Genomic DNA, 25,187 nt, shown 5'->3' on the forward strand with positions numbered 1-25,187 from the left:
TTCTCCGAAGCTCCGCTTCCAGTACTCCCAAGCGTGAGTGTAGCCAGGTCTCCCCTCACCGAAAGCTTTTGTGTGAGACCTCCACTCCTAGGAGCTAGTGGATCGAACGTTGTAAGGTTTCCTCTCATTTCAGAGGGTCTTCTGTAATGCCTCCGTTCTCCAGAAGCTCCGCTTCCAGTACTTCCAGGCGTGAGTGTAGCCAGGTCTCCCCTCACCGAAAGGTTTTTGTGTGAGACCTCCACTCCTAAGAGCTAGTGGATTGAACGTTGTAAGGTTTCCTCTCATCTTAGAAGGTCTTCTGCAAAGCCTCCGTTCTCCAGAAGCTCCGCTTCCAGCACTTTCTAAGCGTGAGTGTAGCCAGGTCTCCCCTCACCGAAAGGTTTTGTGTGAGACCTCCACTCCTAAGAGCTAGTGGATTGGACGTTGTCAGGTTCCCTCTCATTTTAGAGAGTCTTCTGCGAAGCCTCCGTTCTCCAGAAGCTCCGCTTCTGCATTTGCACCGTGAGTGTAGTTAGGTCTCCCCTCACAATTAGAGGTTATGTCTAAGACCTCCACTCTTAGGAGCTGATGGACTAGGAAAAGCGTTGTCAGGTTTCCTCTCATTCGAGAGTCTTCTTGAAACCTCCGTTCTCCGAAAGAGCTCCATTTCCAGGCTTCGCTGCCGCCTGTTATGATCTACGGTGTTTCCCTCGCTATGCTCTGGGCACCTTCTCAAGTCCGCAATAGTGGCGAGTGCTCACAGGAAGCTCTGAGCACTCCCTAAAGTCCATGTAGGGTGGTAAGTGCACACACGAGTCTTTGGGCACTTCAGGAATCCACCTGGAATGGTAAAGATCCCCCTCTAAGAGTAGGGCTCTTTGCTAAAAGCCTGTGAGGTATGGGTTACGCAGTATTTCTCCTGGGGTTTTTCCAACTCCACTCCAGACAGCACTATTATAGCATCGAGTGTCGCTAGGCTTCCTCTCTTCGGAGAGTCTTCTTGTAGAAGCCTCCACTCTCCTGAGGATCTCCACTTAGGTGGTTCTATTGCTTAGGTTCTTGGGTGTAGTTGGGTCTCTGACCTCCACTCCCAGAGTTCCCCGCAAGCACAGAGTGTTGCTAGGCTTCCTCTCACCTAGAGGGTCTTTCTGAGCCTCCGCTCTTCAGAACCCCCGCTCAGTATGAAGGCTTAATGGCAAGCTTCACTACTTTCTGTAGCGGTAAGTGTAGTTAGGCCTACTCTCGCTTAGAAGTATCAGGCCTCCACTCCTAGGAGTTCCGTGCTTGGGTAGCCGAGCTAGCTGTGACGTCGGCCCAAGCGATTCTCGCTGGTAGTGGGGAGTGATGTTCCTTCTTGACTCCTTAATCAGTCAGTTGTTCACTTACTCCTCAGCATGGCAGAGTTGGTATATCGTTCCCATAGTGTCCTGAATAAGGACGCAGCATAGAGTTCCCTCCGGAAGGGAACGTCTAGGTTACGTATATGTAACCCCTGTTCCCTGAGGACAGGGAACGTGACGCTGCGTCTCGTAGCCATGCTTCGGGCCCCACTTACGTCTCCGTCAGACAAAAAGATGGTTGATGTATTCACAAGCGCGTCTTTTATACTGGTAGGCGCCTTGTTAATGACGTCATGGCCTGGTGAATGTCAAGTTCATTGTCGTTGTTTTACTAGAGCTTCACGCTGAAGGCAGTTCCCATAGTGTCCTGAATAAGGATGCAGCATCTCGTTCCCTGTCCTCAGGGAACAGGGGTTACATACGTAACCTAGACGTTTTTCTAAATGTCTCTTTGTAGTTTCACTGCTCTTGGCAGTCAACAGTTTACTGCACATAGCACTCATGTTTATACTCCCTAAACCTGTATTTAATGTAGTCTGGTCATATTTGCAAAGTTTTTATTCCTATGTTCCTTTTGACAGCAATGGGAAACATTTTCTCCTCTTTTAAAAAGTATATGCATTTGTATTGTTTGCATTTTGTGTTGTTTTCCTCTATCAGAACAAACTTGTGAAACAGTGAATCAAATGTAGGAAATATGATCAAATTAATAAGATATCAGTCTTTTGTTCTTTCTATATTCTTCTCCGTGTCTGCAGTGAAACAAAAACATCCTAAAATAAATCTGAATAAATTAGCTGTCTCTGTTAAACTCGCAAATGTTGTTTGTGTTAAACATGCTCCACAAGAAGTCATTCAGGTGTGACTCACACCTCTTTTCTAAACGCCACCCCTCCCCTAACACAGGTTTCCTCGCTCACTCCCACAAAGCTAATAGCCCTTCAGACACAATCCAAATAGATTTCTCACCCTTGTGATCACTCCTATTCTATGAGATGGAAGTTGAATCATTAGTGGTCCTTACCAGCAAACATATTCAATGCATTCACGTGGACAGTAGTTTGCACATGAAAGTCATCAATCATAATGCAATACCTGGCTGATTTTAACTTTATTGTCTGGCAACAATAACAATACACACTTGGTCGTTACAAACTATGTTTGCGCTCATAACAATGAACCCATATTTAACTTAGTCTGGGTTGTATTTTTTTTTTTACCTTGCAAAGTTTTGTTCATGGTTTTAGAAGATGTGGGTATGTTGCATAACATAACCATGTTGGCATTTGACTTCCTAATATAATATTATATTCAGATGGGACCCTAAGCCTATTGAATTGACTGTATGTCAATCCCAGTTTTTCTCTGGCAAATTAATTATAGTGTCCTCATTAAGGCTGGGATATATAGTTAAAGTCAAAAGTTTACGTTCACCTTGCAGAATCTTCAAAATGTTAATTATTTGACCAAAATAAGAGGGATCATACAAAATAGATGTTATTTTTTATTTAGTACTAACATGAATAGGATATTTCACTTAAAAGATGTTTACATAATTTATTTACAGAATAATTACAGAATTTATAGAATAATTTACTAAATTAATTACAGAAATTAATTTAATTTAATTAAATAGTTTTTGAATTTGAAGATCAGGGTAAATTTTACTTTTTTGTCTTCTGGGGATCTTCTGTAGCTTCTGAAGGGCAGTACTAAATTAAAAAAAATCTAATATTTAGGCAAAATAAGAAAATTGTACACATCCTCATTCCGTTCAAAAGTTTACACCCCTAGATCTTACTGCATCGTTTTTTCTCATAGAGCATCAGAGAGCATTTGAACCTTCTGTAATAGTTGCATATGAGTCCCTCAATTGTCCTCAGTGTGAAAATATGGCACTAAAAATCATACAGTCATTGTTGGAAAGGGTTCAAATACACAAAAATGCTGAAAAACCAAATAATCTGTGGGAATGAAGGACTTTTCTGAAGAACAGCGGGCGATTTAACGGTTCAGGACAAACAAGGGGCTCATGAACAACTATCACTAAACAAAAGAAACATAGCTGTGGATCATTCAGGTAACAGTATTACAGTATTAAGTATCACAGTATTTAGAATCAAGTATTTTTGTTATAAATATTATAAACTATTATTTTCTTTTGTGGACTATATGTAAATGTCTTTATGTTAAATATCTTATTCAGGTCAGTACTAAATAAAAAATAACATGCATTTTGTTTGATCCATCTTAATTTGGTAAAATTATTTACATTTTGCAGATTCTGAAAGGTGTATGTAAACTTTTGACTTCAACTGTACATGACTTTCTGTATTGTAACCAATTTTAAAACACCAGCCATCATACACTTCCTGACTTTATACATGCTTGCAGAGGAAAAACTGGGCATTATACACTTAACAATTGAGGATTGCACACTACTGTAGAATATATGTGTTCTGTTACTTTAAATTCTCAGTTCCTAAGTGCGCCTCTAGATGTTATTGTAAAAAGTCTCATGGGTGTAAACTAACTCTGGCACTTAAGTAAAGAGACACTTGTTAAAAAGGTTCCCTTGTCTCTCAGTTCGTCATCCAACAACTACCAAACCAATGTACCTTGTTGCTAGGAGAAGTATGACAAATAAAAACAATATTATAAAAAACTAACAATTCTGAAATTTGCTCAAAATATGAAATATTGAAAGAATCATAGTCTGAAGATAAGAAATCAGAGTCTGTGCTTATTATACATAACACTTTTTACTGTGAAATCTGTCAGCTCCAACTGATCAAAACCTGCAGACAGGCACAGACTTCCAGCAACAAGCATTGTATGCAGACTGCAAATCGGGGGAAAAATCTGCAAAAGTTGCATGTATTCCAGCCTTTAAGTTTGTTTCAACGACCTTTAGAGCTCAACACATCAGCAATGTCAATTTGCTTTACTGAGTCTGAGTACAGAATCTTCAACATAATGCCGTGGGTTGTACATACATAATTCAATATGATTGGACCAGGTATGTTGACCTAGAACACAAAATATCACATTACATTTGTTTATTCTTGTAAGTAGTCATTTAGCAGACGATTATATCCAGAGGAACGTATAGTATATCCATTGCAGGGATAATTCCCCTGGGGCCAATCTGGTGTCATGTGGCTTTATCAAGGTCACAATAGTGATAGTCCATGCCTCACTTGGGGCAAACAATCTTTTCAACAACCTAATGCACTGTGCACATGATTCTCATAAATCACGTTCTTTAATTTTTATGTAAAACTAATTTTTGGCACTATGTGTATTGTGAAAGCGGTGATTATTAGGAAAACTAAATCTGAGTGATTGTTACCTCATAACAACCAAATTCACCATATTTGACTTGTTATCATGACAGACTTTGAATCCCCCAAAATAAATACATTCCAACTTTCTTTGACAGGCTCACATGAGTTAAATTTATAGTAGTTAGGGGGATAGTAACTAGTCATGCACCCTCATGTTGTTGAAAACGTTCCATATACAATGTAAGTGAATGGTAACTAGGAGCAGTCAGGCTCCAAAAATAAACCATTAAAGATAATCATTAAAGTGCGCATACCCCTGCACTATTTTCCAAGTCTTCTGCAGTCCATACATACCCACAATACAATTGTCTGAAGAACAAATTTGATTTACTAAAAGTATTTCTCCTGCTGTCATCTGAATGTATACACAAATATGAAAGACATTTGAGAGCGGTTTCTCACACAAAGCTATCGCATGGATTCAGAAGACAAATGTAACTTGAGCCATATGGACTACTTTAACTGTGCATTTGAAAGCACCTGGTCACATTCACTTTCATTGTTTCTCAAGAACGCAACACGAACACCATGGACATTCTGTTAATCTTCTTCACAGAAGAATAAAGTCATTCAGGTTTAGAATGACATGAGGGTAAACAAATGATGGCTAAATTTACATTTTTGGGTGAGCTGCCTGTTTAATAAAAGAAAAGGAAAGGATGTGACGTGTGGCCAAGTATGGTGCCCCATACTTGGAATTTGCTCTCACTACTCACTGTGTTGTGCACACACACAGCAGTGGGTAGTGAACAAACACAAACACACACACTGTGAACATTAGGCAACAACTGCCCCCAAAAATAATAGAAAGTTACAGTCAAATCCTATAAAATATTTGCAGATTCCAGTCCCCCAGTTTTCAAAAACTCATTAGTCCACAGTTATTATTCTCTGACCATGGATTTCATTATTCAGAAAGATACAAAAACAATTGAATGATCAATTGTGCCAACCCCTACCCCCCAAGGCTCAAATGATGATAGGATTAAGAAGTGTTTTCTGGTCGTTGTTATCTTGTATCTGATGAACTGGGGAGTCATGGTGTCTCTCTTTCTGACAAATACTAAAATCACTTAAATGAAACAAACTTTTACACCACATCCTCTTTCTATATTAAGCAGACCACTTACAGTGCCTTCTGTCTTGAGAAGAAAACACCTGTTACATGTGTCATTTGAGGGGTTAGAATGTTTAAACATTTACTTAGATAATCAGGGGCCTATATTGATATTAAAAAATATATTTACACACCTGAAAATACCTCAAAAAAACCTTATCCCTATCTATCGTGATACAATATGTATAAGTTTATTATATATTGTTAACTTTTTATCCATAATCCAATAAATTACAGGTGGAATACATTTATAAGTAGTGGGACATCTGGGGTTGTTGCAACATTTTCTGTCTGTATATTGGAGTTTAAACAGAAAATGCATAGTTTCAAACACGAGGTGAGATGTATCATTATGCAATAAAGATTATGACAAAAAATGGATTTGGATAGCTTATTCAACACTGGATTTTCAACATATTTGCGGTACGTTATTATGGATACAAAAAGTCTTTACAAAGATGGCAATATCCAAAATCCTTGTTCTTATGGGGACATTTTTTAGATCCCCATGAGGAAACAAGCTTATAAGTCATACAGAATGTTTTTTTTTTTTTATCTAAAAATGCTTTCCTGTGAGGGCTAGTGTATAGGGTTGGTATAGAGCAATAGAAAATACGGTTTACATTTACATTTTACATTTATTCATTTAGCCGACGCTTTTATCCAAAGCGACTTACAATTGGGAATACAACAAGTGATTCATCCTAAGGAGGCAGATCAACATAGGAAGTGCTCAAAAATACCATATATCAGGCGTTGTTAAAAGAGTGCAGGCTAGAAGGAGAAGATCAAGAAAGAGAGGAAAAACAGGCTAGAAGGGAGGATCAAGAAGAGAGGAGAATTTTATTTTATTTTTATTTTTATTTTTATTTATTATTTTTTTTTTTTATTTTTTTTTTTTATTGAGTCACATAGTGTCGAAAAAGATGGGTTTTCAGCAGTCGTTTGAAAGCTGTTAAGGAGTCTGCATTCCGGATAGGGGTGGGAAGATCATTCCACCAGGCAGGGACCAGGCAGGGTTTGTACAGTATAAAAACCATTACGTATGGAATGTCCTTATTGAACATGGAAATTTAATGTGTGTGTGTGTGTGTGTGTGTGTGTGTTACATTAGCATCATAATAAAACTGAACAATGTGCATGTGTGTGTGTTTAAGCATTTTTGTTAATGTCAGTCATATAATTGACCATAAGAAATTTGAACTTGAACACTTGATTGTTGAGAGACACCCCTTGGTTTGTCTTTCTCTTCCAAGACCCAGGCATACTGAAATTCAGAGAAAACAAATAAATAAAACGAAAACTTTTCTTGGAATGTTAACCCTGAGACTTGCTGTTACAACTAACCCACATTCTTTTAGAAATGAACTAGCTCATCTTACAGCTAGCAGCCAAAACATTAGCAGGGCCGCTGCTGGCCAAATGGGTGCCCTAAGCAGAAATTTACTTTTGTGCCCCCTCCCCCAAATATTACGGAAGTTATTTTTGGTCAAAAAGGTAAATAAAGAGCGAAATAGCAAGATCAAGAGCAAGAGTTTTATCAACAAAAAAAGAGTTACCTCCAATGGCTATGATTTTATTAATACAGTTGTCTGATTGATTTAATAATCTCAGAATCATAAAAAAGGAAATTAAGTAGTTTTACTATGATAAAAACCATGGTTATCTGCCTTTTTATCTATCTTTCTATCATATCCATGCTTGTAAATTGTGTTTTATAGAATATATAATATTTGTATTTGTCTGTATTTTTTTAAATATATTTTTATTCTGTGTTTTCACCTGTACATGCACTGTACATGTGGCAGTTTTGACAATAAAGCAGACAAGGGTTATGATGTCTACATATTTTTGTTGAGGAAATGATAGGAAAGATTATGTGGACATTTTAATTAAATGTTTGGTCAATATTAAACAAGGAATTCGATCATCATGTAAGTGTAACAACTGCATTTACCAGGCCTTTGGTGCTCTTTTCAGGCATTTCTATTAAAATTGTAATGTAAACTGTTAATTTTGTATTAGATTATGTATTTTAACACTTTAATGGCACCATATGGTCATTATTAATCAATAATCATTATTGCCTCAGTGTTTTAATATAATGCATTTTAAGTCATTTTGTTTACTTAGATCTGCTTGTATTCATATTAAGAAAGATGCGTTAGTCGTGAAATTATTACCGACATTAAAACACTATTAACGTCGACAGAATAAAATAAAGTTTCACAGGATTATGAACGTACCTAAGTGATGCACGGGCTTCATCTTGGGCTTTTTTTCTTTCGTTTCTCGGTGCCGGACTGTTGATGTCTCTTTCCAGGACCAGGCATATTGTTCATCAATTATTATCATCATTTTTGGCCAAATAGGCAGCCGTAAACAGAGGTAAAGGCGCGTCGCTGCGCGTAATCACGTGTGCTTACTAGCCTACTCTGCATTCACAGAAAATGCAATATTTACGTTTATATTTTTGTTTATTTGTATATGTATATTATTAATATTAATTTATTATTATAATAGGCTATATAAAAACTAAAATAAATAATAATAAAAATAATAAAATAATAAAAATATTTTTTTGAGCAGCTGGGATGGTGCCCCCCTGGGAGTTGGTGCCCTACGCAGACTGCGTACTCTGCGTATAGGGAGCGGCGGTACTGAACATTAGCACTAACATCCTGCATGAAAAATATCTATTTAACTTTGTTTTATTATTCAACAAAGTTTATTACATTTAACTTTGATGAGTTTAACTTCAAAGCAGGGATTGTAATCACAAAAATAAATGAAGTAGGCCTCTAAAAAGGTACTTTCTTTCCTCAGAATTTGTTTTTCTCCTCTGTCACAGGGCTCTACTTCATCACATAAGGACTGAACTAAGAATGTGTTAAGTTGAATTAGGTGATTTGTAACTTGTTCCTTTTTTGAGAAATTGGAAGTGTTACAACTGACCCCTTTTACAACCATCCATTGGAAAGATACCTTTCAATGGTATTTCCAACATAAAGGCCTAAAACATCTGTAGAGCTGCTCCAAACAATGGGCAAACTAAAATGCTGCTCAACTGCATATAAAAGCCAAACCGGACCCATCATGTGCGCACAATTGCAAAGATATAATGCATTAGCTGACGACGAGAGACTGTCACATGAGAAACAGAAAGACAAAACGCCTATGAAAAGATGCATTCATTGTCATGAAACTGCCAGATAACACTACATATATTCAAAGCACTCGACATGTGATATTTGCTGGAGGCACTACAAAATGAGGTATTTCGGTTAGTTGTTGCGAAGTCCGACTGGTTTCTGCGAATCGGTTCTTTTGAAAAGTACGTTTCAAAGTATCATTTCATTTCGATTATTCTACATTATACATGACATATTACATGCTTTAGTCTGAAAAGTTACAGTTTCATTTACTTTTCATTTTATGTAGGATATTGAAGCGATTGATCACTCTTAAATAACGCCATTTAGAAACGAAATAGTATTTTTTTATTTGTAGCATTTGTATAAACATATTTGTTCCTAAAACCCTTTATTCAATCTATATATTTTTTATTTATTTAATCCGGTTTAGTCGATTCATTATAAAGAAAAAAAAAAAAGAAGAAGACACATTAAGCTGGAATGCAAGTTTTTAGGGAATTGTAGACACTTCAATTCGAACAAATAGTAGGCAATGTCCTAAAACTTCAAATTTTTAACCAGTCTACAATGCTGTCTAGGTAGTCGACTCACTAGAATTTGAGACACGACCGTGCTGAGGACTATGTCTGTAGACCTCCCACTTAAAACGGTGGGGAGAGAGCGAGAGGGTGATTCCCAAATAAACCAACACGCAGCTTCACTCTCGTTGCTTTGAGGAGGTTATAAAGTATCCTCGCAATTTTTTACCGAAAAGGGATGGACGATAACAGCGGAGGAACAGAAAAATGTGGTCGATAACATTGTAACCGGAGGGTTTTGAAGACTGGTGGAGACAGGTAATGTAAAAGTATACCGATAGAAGAAGGGGGGATTTATATGGACATTTATATGCGTTATACCGGACGTTTGTTTTACCACAGAGCTACTGTTCAATCTCTGCGCATCAAACTATCTCGGCGACGTGTAAAGCGTTGAATGTATCAATTTATGAATGCTTTTGAAAGAGTACCATATGCTGTGTGCTTGTGAATGAGTTTTAGCCCGTCTGGGCTGTATTTGTGTGTGGCTGGCTAGCTGAATGAGCGCAGATAGGCTGCTTTGCTTTAGGCCCCTAAGCGCATATAATCCATCGCGCTCCCTTCATATTTTCCACCATATGTATTTTAGTCATATTTTCTAACCCTGTTCTGCTTCGACAGTCGGATGTTTGTGGTCTAAATATATCGATTATGTTGTGTTTATCTTAAGAGCTGACCGTTGGTTTGTGTGTGAAGTAAAGGGGAGGGTAAACCGTTAGCCTGCCTGCGCTCTCAGTCTGAGAAATGCAAACATACAGTAACGGGACATCACAGTACCATTATCACACAACAGTCTGCATACTTTTAAGACAGATAAAACATCAATGTGCTCTTCTGTTGTTGTTGCTGCTGTAAGTCACGTGTGCTTTTGAACAGAATAGACAGATACAACAGATGTGTGACCACCGTATGGATCTGGAGTTTTTTAAAACGCCACGTTACATTAGTCTAATGGAGTGATTTTTTTTAGATACTCTGGCCACACACAAAGTATATGAACAGTTAATAAGCCATGTTTCTATGTCATTGCTTTGACAGATTGTCTAACCAAGTGGTATTAATACTTTTAATGCAGATCTTTTCACAAAATAATCTCGGTTTAAATTATTTAACAGTTGATATACTCAACAAAATAAAGATAAAATGTATAGTGAGACTTTTTAGTTAATGGAATTGGAACATGTTAATAGTTCACTTGTGGTTAGGCTACTCTGCTGGGACACCTGTGTCAACTTGAGAGGAAAGGTGTATATTTATTTGCATGCTTTCTCTGTTGTCTTGCATTAAGATCGTACAGAGGAACAATCTATGTAGCAGTTAATGCTGTTTTAAATGATGGTTATGCTCATGTGTGATCAAAATTCAGAGGATTTGATCTGTTTATCCTGACAGACTTTGATCTTTTTTGAGGTGCTGCATTTTTTTCCCACACACAATAAATTGTTCCCATTCCCTTTGATTGGCTGCCATGCGTTAGATTTATAGTGGTTATGCGAATAGTCATCATTCAAGCATCCTGTGTAGTTGAAAATCTGTATAATGCTCAATCATGTCATAAAGCAGGTGTTTAGCAGAACGTTAATGCTGCTCTTATATACAGTGTATATGGTGGTGATCAGAAGCAGTTAAGCTCCAAAAATTAATCATAAAAGATTGTCGTAAAAGTGGTTCATACTATTTATGCACTATTTTCCAAGTCATATGATAATTTTGTGTGGAAAAACTGGGACATATTTGCCCTGCTGTTATATTTGAATGTGTACACAGGCTGAATGATAACTTGAGTCATGACTACTTTTATGATGGATGTAAAAGCAGCAGGTTATCATTTACTTTCAGCGTCTAAAAAGACAGCATTGTAACCTTTGTGGTAAACTGCTAAAACCATCCAGGTTTAGGAAAAGGGGAATATATGATGACAGAATGACTGAACTGTTCTTTTACTAAGTCTACCGTCAAACCCTAGCAGACAAAATACTTGCAGGCCCTTACTTTTCACAAACTTATTAGTCCAGAGTTTTTACTCTCTGATGTCGACTTTGATTTTTTGAATCAAATGAACAGTTGTGCTTTTGCCTTGATGATTAATGGAATAATAACTGTTTTTTGGTAGCTGTTGGTCATCTCAGCATGTATATGATAATTTGATGAGTTGTCTTGTCTCTTTTCTTTTTCTTTCCTAACCAACACACCCTCAAGGGTCATTCCATGTCAACTCAACCAAAGGTCGGCTCAGATTTGTAATTTTGTTTGTTTGTTTTTTTTCTGGTGGAAGAAACACAAAAATTAAGAAGAAAGCCAAATATTAAATGTCATGTATTTATATTTACAAAGTTACAAATTGTAGCTCTTCACAGAAGTTTCCTTTAGTATGTGTCAATACAGATGTTTTATTTAAGGAAAAATCTCTTTCTTAAGTATTGCTGTAAATTATACAGGGAACCCTCTCATTTGGTTTATTACTATAATATAAGAGGTTATAATTAACAACATTAACCATTATATCCAACTGCTATTTCTTTTCAGATGTAATAATAATAACAATAACACTTAAAACTAAAATGTTTGTATACAACTCAATTGCACATAAGATAAAAAAACAACTTTAAGATTTATACAACTATGCATGTAAATAACAGTAAATAAGCTCCCTCTAGAATTGTTTTTATAGTTAACTGGGTAACGTTACTGAGGTAAATGAAACGTTAAGTGACATCGATCGCAAGCTGTTTTATTGGCATCTTTCCACGGTTGAGACACTGAGTGATTTTATGAGACATGATACATTTCAGTAAGTTAATTATTGTTAACCGTATTGTTAAACATACCTTTTGATTAGGGTTTGGTGATATGGCCAACAAATTCTCACAATGAAATGTCATATCAGTCGGTAGCAATAATTATTACAATAAATGTCAAAAATGTATTTCCTTCAATTTTCAAGGCAGATTTCTTCTCTTTAGTGAAAGTTGTAGAAACCAGTTAAATGGTAAATATTTTTTTCTACATCAAAATATGCACAAGTACAATCCTGCACATCCTTTTTCGTTAACAAAATATCTTAATATAAAAATCAATTTCTTAGATTCTGATCACATGTTCTAACATGTGATATTGTTTGAAATCATGAAACAGGTTTGTGTCCTCTGACGTTGATGGGACGGTGCAGATGAAAATTTATGTTCATTAACAAAAACAGTAACTGATGTAAAAATTGTAACAACCTCATATTTGGGGTGTACAAGACCCCGAGTAACCGCATCTCATGCTGCGATGCTGTTTGTGCCGCACTGATAATTGGTCTGCATGGTGCTGTAAACACTGTTTTGTTATGTGGCACATAAACATATTGAGTGTTTATCAAACATCGTTAAAAAAATTACAGTTATTGTTTTATCACCCAGACCTTCCTTTTGATGTTCAAAGTTTGCATGCCTGTACCTGTAGAAGTTATTAGGGATGCTCATTTCGGTTAATTTTCCTGACCGACAACCGCTGCTCGTTATCCGATCATTAACCGTTAACTGATAAAATTAGAATAATAAATTCGTTTAAAATAAAAATAGAATGCACGAGTATCTGTGATGATACATAAAAATACAAGCAAATGTTTTATTTTAACGTGCAAACAGCAGCATACAGAGCAACTACAAAAACTGCATTCATATACTCAAATTATCACGCATGAGCAGCGCTTCTGAGAACAGAGAAAATCAGAATGAAAAAAAAAGCAATAATATAAATAGGCCTACACTAAATATGTATAAATTAAATAACTACCTAATTAAGATGACAAAACTAAAACACACTGAATCCTTCTATGCGCTTTGAAGAACTGTACCGGTCTTGTTCTTCTCGTCGGACATAAAAACATATAGCAGGCCAGCCTATACCTCAGTTTTTAACATGTGGACATGCTGTACGGATAGACTGGGACGCTGTCTGTTAACGCTTAGATCCATGATAAAAACACTTAACAAAAATCCTTTCAATTTGCGGTTCGGGTCTTTTCATCCACTAGTTATATCTGGAGAAACGTGTTTTCACAGCGTTCAATAGCCAATCAGAGACATTTCTGTTGATTACATTATCGCAATGGCCAATCAGAGGCGGCTATGTTACGATCCTCTCACCACTCAAAGTGCCGGTTTCAGTTCTGCTGAATTCTATACCTCCACGAACTCTCTCATTAAAACAAAGAAAGTGTAGACATGATGTAAATAAGAGATTCATTGTACAGAGTAAAGGTTATTTTATTACTTTTTATTAACTTTGTGAGATTGCGATTAACTACAGTAATGTATGAGTGACAGCTTTCCAGTGATTGTAAGGGGAGCGCGCACTTTTCAGACTATAATTCATTCAGAATTTGAATACATTTATTCATGGATTCACTCTCTGATAACCCAATATCGCCATTGCCATCATGTTGCATAGGCTACTTACATGAGTTACACAAACTAAGAGAAGGTAAAGCAGGTGCTTACTCAACGAAATATGTCTGGACAGCCGCACTTTTACACGCGCCCGCGAGTAAACATAATTTTTTCTTTCACCATGCAGCAAACTATATCAATATATATAACTTTTTTTTATTATTATTATTATTATTTTTTTAACCGTTTAACTGATAGTAATAATCGGTTAAAATTCTTACTGACGGTTAACGGTTAAACGGTCAATATGAGCATCCCTATTAAAGATATCTTAATGTCCCTCCAGATTCTGCTTTTTAATAAGCTTCTCTTCTGTAATCTTCATTTTTACGACCCTGTATGGTTCAATCCCAGAGATTTGGGGATCCCAGTGTGACTTGATGGTTTCAAATGGTTGAAAATCAAATGTGGTCAAATGTGAAAACCATTTATTTCAACTAAAAAGACAAATAAATAAACAACAAGCAGTAGCACAAATAAATACAATAACAAGATAGAAATTAAATAAACAGTACTTAGATTTTTTTTCAGGTAGGTCTAAGATTAATATTAAGGTACAGAAGTACAACAGAAGTGTAATGATCTGTTCTACTTTAAAGTATCACTGGATTGTCTGCACTGTATAAATGAATATTAATAGGGATGGGACGATACACCTACCTCCTGATTCAATACTATCACAATACTTGGGTGCCGATTTGTATTGCAAATTATTATTATTATATTATTTTTTGTTTTTTTAGGATATTGATTCTAGCTATTAGAGCTGAGGCGATACGCTAGTCTGCCGATTCAAATGTTTAACAAAATGAGTAGAAAATATACTTTCTGAAATAAAATAAAGTGCTATGTTACTTTACAAACAATTTTAGTCATGTTTAGTCATGTTTTCCCGGCAAATTTTACTTTGTTTATTGCAAAGTATATTTCGGTCATCCCATTAAAAATAACATTCAAATTGGATCATTTTAGAGCTCTAAAGTGCTGGAAATAGTTATGTTAAATGCTGGAAAGTCATTAAAAAGGTGCTTGAATTTCTCTCTCAAAGGTTGTACAAACCCTGAAATTAATTTATTATTATTTCTACCACAACACCATGGTTATAGTTCGCATTAAAGGAGTAGTTCACTTTCAGAACAAAAATGTACAGATAATGTACTCACCCCCTTGTCATCCAAGATGTTCATGTCTTTCTTTCTTCAGTTGTAAAGAAATCATGTTTTTTGAGTAAAACATTTCAGGATTTCTCTCTATTTAATGGACTTCTATGGTGCCCCCGAGTTTGAACTTCCAAAATGCAGCTTCAAAGGGCTCTAAACGATCACAGGGTCTTATCTAGCAAAATGATGGTTTATTTTATAAACAAAAATTACTATTTATATACATTTTAAAATCAAATGCTTGTCTTGTCTAGCTCTGCAAGATGAGTGTTTGAGATTAAAAAGTATATAAGTTGTAAATGTCTTTAGAAAATAACTGATCGTTTCGCTAGATAAGACCCTTCTTCGTCGGCTGGAATAATTTAGAGCCCTTTGTAGCTGCATTTAAACTGCATTTTGGAAGTTTAAACTCTGAGCACCATACAAGTCCATTAAATGGAGTAAAATTCTAGAAAATTTTTTTGCCTCCAAAAACACCATTTATTTACGGCTGAAGAAAGAAAGACATGAACATCTTGGATGACAAGGGGGTGAGTACATTATCTGAAAATTCTTGTTCTAAAAGTGAACTACTCCTTTAATACTTCTGGTTTTCTGATGTAAGTCAGCGCTATTTATAACAGAGAATTCTGGGAAGCAACTGTTTTCATTGTTTGGCGAATTTAAGCACTTCTTACTGGATCTCACAGCACTGTGCAGTAACAGTGTCGCAAAATCAACTTAGCTCCCGAGTTAAACTGTTTTGAGCTTGGCCAAGTTTGTTTGCTTTGCGGTTCGAGCTGATAAACGGTCCGTGCAGCGCAGCTAAAACGTAGCATGATTTAGTTTCGCTTTTGTTTCATTTATCATTGTCGATGTTTCCCATATGCAACAGAAATGGCAGTGCTTATGAGTTGAACTCACAAAAATTAGTCCCACCGGCAGAAAAATGGTTGCAAAATGTCTGGAGCCCTGAGAGAGCAGATGGCTCTGCATGCTTTCAAATCACTCTCACAGTACTTTGATGTCATACGCCGATCGTCTGCGCAGTGCTGCTCGAAGTACAACACATTTCGCCCTCTCCCCACCACTTCTTAGAAAAAGTAAATAAATATAAATTGATTCTGCGGTAAACCAATTGATTTTTAAATAGTTTCAAAAAGAATTGTGATAGTTTGGCGAATCGATTTTTTTCTCCCATCCCTAAATAGTAATGACACAGACAGCAGCAGGATTGTTTAGACTGTCTCTTTAAGACCTCATGCACGAATCAGTGTACTGTTACATGTGTGTTTTGTTTCACAGCTATTTACACTTAATATAACCAACTGTGTTTACGTGAATACTCGCCAGATGGGCATTTTGATAAAATATTCGATGTATTTGGCTGTTTAGGTGCAATAAAATAACTAAATTCTGTAGTTGCGTGCTGTTTCAGATGCGTCTTAATGTTTATGTTTGGCTCTAAATCTCAGGTGAAAATTATACATCCATGACACTTTTTTACTTTTATCACTATTAATGTTTGCCTTTCTATTAGGGCTGCTCGATTTGGGCAAAAATCATGATTATTTTGGTCAATATTGTAATCACGGTTATTTAACACAATTATGACTGGGTCCAAAGCTTTATATTAGTGGTTAATTTAAAGATAGTAATACAGCAGAAAAAAAGATACAAAAAAGTGCTTTAGGAAACAAAAATACTGAATACCTTTATACAAGTCTAAAGTAGTCTAATAATACTGCAGAAATTGAATGTAATTATTTGAATGTAAAATAAAACAGCATTTTCACTGTAATATTTAAACATGCTTTTTCTTATTAAAAGACAAAAGTCCTTCATTCAAGAGCAGTGAGTGATTTTTCTCTTTGTATTTTTATGTTTTATTAATATTAAGCACAGAGACGGCAGAAGGAATATTATTTGTTGCCGCTTTAAGTGTCACGGGTCCAATATACTGTTACACACACATTTTCATTCTCAACCGTTGAATTTCTCTCTCAAAGGTTGTACAAACCCTGAAATGAATAATGTATTATTATTTCTACCACAACACCATGGTTATAGTTTAGTATTGATACTTCTGGTTTTCTGGCGTAAGTCAGCGCTGTTTATAACAGAGAATTCTGGGGAGAATTCAAATGATTCTCACTAGATCTTGTAGCAATCGTTTTCATTGTGCAGTGAATTCAAACACTTCTTACTGGATCTTACTGGATCTTGCAGCACTGTGTCACAAAATCAACTTGGCTCCCGAGTAAAGCTGTTTTCATCTCGATTACTGCATTTTCATGATCGTTTGAAGCAGAAATCGAATTTTGATTAATTGCACAGCCCTAGTTTCTATAATATTAACAAAATCAAAAATTTGAGCTGAGGAATTTTCAGAAAATTGGTTGTAGATTTTTGACCCCATTCTTCAGAAATAGACAAACTATTGAACTATATGAACAATGGTGATGATGAATGGATTAATAACGGTTCTGTAGTAGTTATTGATGAACACAACATGAATATGATAAGTTGCGAAGTAAAACTGTTTTACATTTTAACAAATTGGTGGCTAATTTGTTTGAATTTGTACAATCTGCTGTGGTTAGGTTTTGAAGTAGCTTATGTGTGAACCTTCATGCTTACATTTTTCCTAAAATTGTACAGTTTTATACAAATTACATTGTACAAATTCATATGAAATTGCTGTCTTGTAATATTCTAACCCCATTCTCCTTCAAGACTAGGAGAGTGTAGTTTGATGTGTTTGCCTTGAGAGCTGAACGTTGGTTTGTGTGTGAATTGGGGAGAGTTTTTAAATGTTAGTGGAACACGTTCATTGGGATTTCTACGTTGCGGGAAATGTGGACATAACATTTACTCTTTTATTTTCTGGTATCAACACTACCAAAAATAGCAGCATAATAACAACAGGACACAGATCTGTAGAACAAAGGTTATGGAATAAAATATGCCAAATATGCAGACCCTTGAGCTGAAGAAGGCTATGCTATTTCATTCAGTTTTAGTAGTTAACCTTTTACAGTCATGCACATTCATAAGAATGCTAGACAAAAATTGTGTAGTATTGTTTACTAAGGAAAACTATTACAGTAATTAATATTGTTCTAAAGTAATAAAGTATTATTGCATGAACAATGAACAAATAAAAAAATGATCCACCACAACGTATAGTAAATTATTAACAAATTTTAAAGCAATAAATAAGGTCTAATTTAAAATGTGTAGTGTATTTGTAGGTGTGATTATAGTACAGTTCTTTACACCCCAACCCAGACCTCATTAATTTTCAAACCCTTGTTACGGCCATGCTTGTTCAACCTTAATAAAATGCAGTAGGCCCAGCAGCAACACAACATTGCATGAACATGCAGGCATGCATGCATGAACCGCCCAGGGCTGCCAACGTTAAGCATTAGAATCACACAATTGACACTGTTCTCACGCTCACTCCGCATGTCTGTTTTCCCACGCAGACAGTGTGCAGACTTTTGTATGTATAACTTTAAACATTTAGTTTAGTTAATATCAGAGGTAAGAAAAGAGCTGTTTTCGGAATCTGAGATTTTAATGTGATATTGATTTTATACATTTCAGAAACAAGAAGTTAATATTAACTGACTTACATTTTAGATACAATATTGTTGGAAATCATTTCAAATAAATACACAGCACCGAGTAACTCTGAGTAGTGTTCGGTTCCTAAATGTATCCGCGTTTTGATTGAGCAAATAATTCAATTTAATCAGCTATTCATAAAATCATCCGTCACTTTGTTACTGAATAAATCAGTCTTTGGCTCAGTCAAATGATTCCATGCCTTATTTAAGACATTGCCTCTTTAAATGCAAATGAGCTGCTTTAGATGCAGAAACTTGTTCCTTGGCTACTCCAGCAACAACAAACAAAACATCTGCATGTGTTTTAAAGCCTTGTAAGTTTAAATGTGACCCTGGACCACAAAACCAGTCTTAAGTCGCTGGGGTATATTTGTAGCAATAGCCAAAAATACATTGCATGGGTCAAAATTTTTGATTTTTCTTTTATGCAAAAAATCATTAGGAAATTAAGTAAAGATCATATTCCATGATGATTCTTTGTAAAATTCCTACTCTAAATATATCAAAATGTAATTTTTGATTAGTAATATGCATTGTTAAGAACCTAATTTGGACAACTTTAAAGGTGATTTTCTCAGTATTTTGATTTTTTTGCACCCTCAGATTCCGGCTTTTTAAATAGATGTATCTCGAACAAATATTGTCCTATCATAACAAACCATACATCAATAGAAAGCTTATTTATTGAGTATTCATATGATGTATACATCTCAGTTTTGTAAAATTTAACCTTATGACTGGTTTTGTGGTCCAGGGTCACAAATTCCTTATATTGGCCATTCTACAGAAATTTAAAAAGCATTTAACCCATTTTTTCCCACATTTTTCTGAATGGTCTCATGAATATAGTCGTGTTAATAGGTTTTAATTTTTTTTCTTAAAAAATTGTATTTGAATGTGCGACAACTATAGTTGCAAGTGGGCAAATATGTTGTATGCAATCCTTTAATGTCAAATTTTAATATAAAGAAAACATTTGGCATCAAACTCGAAATAACCTCTTTCAGCACCCTGCTGAAAAAACAGCTAAAACCAGCCTAAGCTGGTTGGCTGGTCTTAGCTGGTTTAAGATGGCTAGGCTGGTCAGACTGGTTTTAGCTGGTTGTTCCAGCTGGTTTCCCAACCAGACCAGCTAAGGAAGTGGCCAGAACCCCTCTAAAACCAGCCTGCTGACCAGCTAAGACCAGGCTGGATGACCAGCTAAAACCAGTCTAAACTGGTTGGCTGGTTTTAGCTGGTTTAATCTGTAACACGTTGTTGCATGATCAGAATGTTGCTAGCATGATGCTACCATGTTTTTAACAAGAAGGTAACATGAGTAGCATGATGCTAGCAACAGTATACCCCATTTCCCCATGATATATGTTATATGTACTTACAAGTCATTTGCCCCACCGGCAACTATAGGTGCTACTTGGACTTTTGACTTTTTATGTATACAAAAAACTATAGATCTCTTGTAAGATTTGCTTTGTTTGGATGATTCCAAACATGATAAATGAAAATCATCGACAACAATTCTCATTATCGGTTATCGGTTCAAATGCGGACAAAATGCATCTACAAATAGTGGAGGAAACAGAATGAGATGCTGCAGGAGAGTTACGTGATCCAAGCTGCCAAAAACATGATAATTCTTTATTTTAAACTTTTAGCTAATAGCGTAATGGCTTGCCCTGTGAGGCGCTTTGACAGATTCGTTTGCATCCTCAGCATGAAAACTTTCAGTTTACGGTCATATCCTTATCTGTAAATGTCACAAATTCACGCAAGCATTTCCAGTTTTGCATAAAAGTCCGTGCTTAATACGTTCATTGAATAAATGTTAAATTTAGGTTTAAAAGACAACATGTAGTGCACATATTTATGGAGCGTAGGAACTGTAAAAGGATAACAGCGTGTAATTATGTTATATATAAATATCAGACGCTTCATAACCATAACCAGACGCTTTCTAATGCTATAATTATTGTGGTTATCTATGAAAAAAATAGTCAAGCGCTTTATAGTGTTTTTCTTCAGATATTTGTCTTTTCTATTTATTACGACAGGTGGTCTAATAAGTTAAGAACTGTGTTTTCATAGCTTTCAGTTGGCACATTTGTTTGAGGGACATTGGGCAGAATGTGGCATAGTGTGATTTTTGTCAGTAAAATAAAAAAATTTGTAAGCCGATTAATCGAAAAAATAATCGACCAACTAATCGAATATCAAAATAATCATTAGTTGCAGCCCTAGAAGGGTTTGCCTTCGCAATGCTTCCTGGAAGTAGGGGGTAGGAAGTTGACAGCCTCATGTGACAGGAAGGAAGTCAATGCCTTTTTTTTTTTTTTTCTTCTTGAAATCCTTTAATTTCGTGTTTGCTTGCATGTCATTGAGACATTAAACATGGATAACATCTAGAAAAATTCTTGGTGGGCTTAAATGGGTTAAGAATTCAAATCTTAGATGTTTAATAATATCCATCTATTATCTATTGAAACCTACAATAATGTTTAAAATATCAGTAAGCTTAATATATATAAAATAATCATTTATTACTTTCAGTTGGGAGGTGGCTTTCCTGAACCTTAACCCCTAAATTTGTGAAAAACCTATGAAAACAATATTGAACAAAACAAATGTGTATTTTGATTCATCGTTTGATAAGAATATATATATCAAACAATGAATCAAAATACACATTTGTTTTGTTCAATGTTGTTTCAATACATGTAACTATGTGGTAATTAGTATCTTTGAGATGACAAAATGAAAACCCATAATCTTTTGTTTGTGGGAAATAAACACAATTTTAGTACGGTTACGCAATTTTTAGTATTTTAGTGTTTTAGTAGTGTTTTAGTGTGTGGGTTAAAATTCTGTAATATAATGTAGCTGCTACCAAAACATTAACGTCACTACCAAAAATGTGTTGTCACTACCGAAACATAGGATGTTTTGTCAAAAATAAAGTATGCTGAATTATCAACTAAGATATTATGGTAGTGTTTAGTGAAATATTTAAACTAATTAATCCTTAACTTTGAATTATCAGCTATTTACCTTTTGTGAAGAGAAATTGGATTTAAAATACAATAAATTGCATAAATTGCATACATACAATATTTTTTCCAACTCTGATTACGTACCAATTCTGTAGAATGGCCCATTTACAATTTTCTAAAAGCAAACTGTCAGACAGTTCATCCCTGGTCGCCCTTTGGATTGCACTTTGTGCTTTGTAATAGGGCTGCAACTAACGATTATTTTAATAATCGATTAATCTGTCGATTATTTATTCGATTAATCGATGAATCGGATAAAAAAAAAACAAGGGATTTGCAACCCTTTATTCAAAAACAGAACTAAAATCTTTAGAAAGTGCACGAACATGTTGCTCCTTGAACTGTTATAATAATAATAATAAAATAAAAATGGACTAACACAAAAAACATACACATGTATGCTTTACATCTGCCAAATATATAGACTAAATAAACTAAAATTACTATCCGTCAAGACAGCAGATTGCTGTGGTGTACATGCTGCATTTCCCATCAAGAAGCCTCTCAAATTAAATTCCTCAGTGCGCATTAAAAAAGTCATGTGACTTTGCACGCTGGAACGGGATAACTTGACTAACTTTCTGCTACATTCATTCTGCCATGGCGGTGTTTAGTGTCCTGCCATCAGCAGCAACCTGGAAGAGTTCCGCATTCAAATGCACGCAAAACTGGCCTCAAAGCCCCAGCAAAAGTAATTACCATGAATGTGTCAAGGCAAAAATTAAGAAAATATTCGAATTACTTAATAAACTAGTATTTTCTGATTCAGTGTTGCAAAGATGAAATTGACGATCCTGCCATCTGCTCATTAATGCCTAATGCATCTTTATGGATTAGCTAATGAAAGAGTTTTGTTTTCGATTTTAATTATTTCGTTTTATATTAAAATAATAATTTAAAGCTTTCTATAGATATTGTGTTTGTGAGGCAATTACCTGGGTTTCGGTTAATTATTGTGAAGCGCTCCTGTTTAAACCAAAGATATCAAGCGTATTCTGTTTGTTTTCTTTAAGAGCACATTTTGTTGATACTGTTAGTACACACAAACTAAGGTAGACCCTTTACAGTTCCGGCCCGGGTGGTAAATTACTCTTACCTTTATGAGCAAAAAAGAAATTCCACATCGCACTGGTGTCTCCATGTCCTGCAAAGCGCGCTTCTGTCCGCACAAACTTTGGAATTATCTTGATTGAATGATTAAACTAATATTGTGATATGTTTTAAGTTTTTTATATCAATGGATTTTAATTTAAATCGCGATGAATTAAGCAGGCTTTTGATCTGTCTGCCGCTGTTTGCTAGGTATAACTTTAAAAAACAAAAACTTGAATTTAACAAACAAAAAGTGTTCCAAATATATCTATAAATTAACTTTATAAACTAAAGGAACGAAAATAAATGTAATCACTTTGCTATTAAAAACAGCAGCTGTGTAATGAGGAAGAGAAAGAGAAAAAAAGACAGTCGGACTGGAAATTCAGTCGGCCAAAAATTGATGAGCTGTCGGACATTTTTACAAGGAATGTTTGTTTAATAGCCTATTTAATACTCTTAGGCTACTTTCTTAATTAAATATATTATTTCTTTGATTTATTTTAGCGTTTTTAGGCTGCTTGTTCGCTGACTGAAGTGTAGGCTATATATAAAAAAAACAACGTGCCAGCACCGTCACAGCCCTATTCAAAACTGAGACGATTTCACCTCAGCAGAGCTCCTCTTTCTCCTTACGGTTGTGGTATGTTTTCGACACATTATACAGACAGACAGTGTTACAAAAACTATAGAAGTAGTTTTCTCCATCTCCACTATCCAACGACCCGTACAGCAGCTGTTTTGCGATCGAGCATTGGCTGCTGTGAAAGTACGCTAGCCAAAGTAGGCTTAAATATCAAACATGTTTGATATAAATCGGGGCAGCATATATATATATATATATATATAATGTAGAAACGGTGCTTTATGCTCAAATGTTCCAGTTTTGCGCATAAGTTAAATTCGCATTTTTGGATGGAAACACAGCTTATGAGGTGCCGAACTCTGCTGGCATCAGTGCGGGAGAGAGACCGAATGTGTCCACTCCGCTCTGCACTCAATTTTTTTTTAATATATATAATAACAACCAAATGTCTCTGCGTCGCGCGACACAACGAATCGATTATGAAATTCGTTGCCAACGCTTTTAGTAATCGATTTTTATCGATTCGTTGTTGCAGCCCTACTTTGTAACTTGATCAAACAGCAACATTACACACCAAAGGAAGTTGAAAATAAATAAAAGCGTAATAAGACCCCTTTAATAATGAAAGTCTGTCTGCTTCACTGCGTGCTGTGAACATGTGATTCAGCTTCTGTGGATTTTTCTATCCTGTTCTTAGGTGAAATAAAAACACGGTACCATGTGAATGGTTGAGGAACATGAAGCCTGCACACAAACTACTGTTCGTCCTGTGTCCCATGCTGGTCTTGGGGTTCATCTACTACTCTTCTGGGAAGCTCCATTTGCACGTATGGGGCCAGAAGCCACGTGAGTATTGCCTCCCGTTGCCATCTATCTGTTAATGTGCATCAGGTTGTGACCTCTCCATACGTGGGTGCCTTTTGCTCTGTCAATATGTATGTTTGCCACAGTTTGTTTGTTAGACCCTCTGTCAGTTAAATTATTAATCTTAACCGTCCGCTTGCGTGCTTGCCTTACAGCTGGATGTTTAGGTCAGATCAGTCTTGTGTGGGTTCACAGGTTTTGCATAACTGTTTTCAAGTTCACGTTTTGTCATTTTGCTCAAAGTGGACACTTCTGAAATAATTAGAAAACTGCTACTTGCAGGATTTTTAATATTCTCCTTTTCAAGTCTATGTAAACGGTTTTGGAGGTGTGGTAGGGATTCGCATGGCTAAATATTTGTTGTTCAAATGTTTGTTCAGGTATTAGTTTGTGGACCTCAGTAGCTGGTCTGAAAGATTATTACTCTCAGTCTGGAACAATGCATTGTATCGAGGGAAAATGGACTTAAGTTTAATGTGGCTTCATTTCATTGCTTCTATTTTAGATTGGTTAGGTGGGAGATTTTATAATGGTTGACTTATTTTTTGGCAGGTGAAAAGCTCTATATTTGCATTTTCATGTCAGTTTAGAGTGTCCTTCAGTAGAGTCTCTTTATTTCACACTACTTCAACCACACAACAGAGCGTTGTCTTGTGTACAACAGTAGCTCTACTTTACCAAACACATTTCCATTGTTTGGAAATGGCTGCAGACACAGTCATTGAGAATGCTGTGTCTACGCTGATATCACCAGCCGTACATGTGAAGTATGAAAGCAACACATGGGTAACTGAAAAGACGATATGTGAGTTATGTAAAAACTACTGTACAAAAATGTCTTAGCAATGTCATCTTTTACATGCAGGAAATGA

At 35.7% G+C, this 25,187-nt stretch overlaps 1 protein-coding gene across 4 annotated transcripts in view; it reads left to right on the plus strand.

Moving 5' to 3' along the window:
- Positions 1 to 9,606: 9,606 nt before the first annotated feature.
- st3gal3b (ST3 beta-galactoside alpha-2,3-sialyltransferase 3b) overlaps positions 9,607 to 25,187 on the plus strand; it is a 70,118-nt gene continuing 54,537 nt past the window's right edge. For all 4 annotated transcript variants that reach the window (XM_073848801.1, XM_073848802.1, XM_073848803.1 and 1 more), the window contains exons 1-2: positions 9,607 to 9,774; positions 24,149 to 24,297. In XM_073848801.1, the coding sequence (XP_073704902.1) occupies positions 24,189 to 24,297 (109 nt within the window). In that variant the 5' untranslated portion in view covers positions 9,607 to 9,774; positions 24,149 to 24,188. The remainder of the gene's footprint in view (positions 9,775 to 24,148; positions 24,298 to 25,187) is intronic.

The sequence above is a fragment of the Garra rufa genome, chromosome 10 (genome assembly GCF_049309525.1).
Source record: "Garra rufa chromosome 10, GarRuf1.0, whole genome shotgun sequence".
NCBI classification, from domain to species: Eukaryota; Metazoa; Chordata; class Actinopteri; order Cypriniformes; family Cyprinidae; genus Garra; species Garra rufa.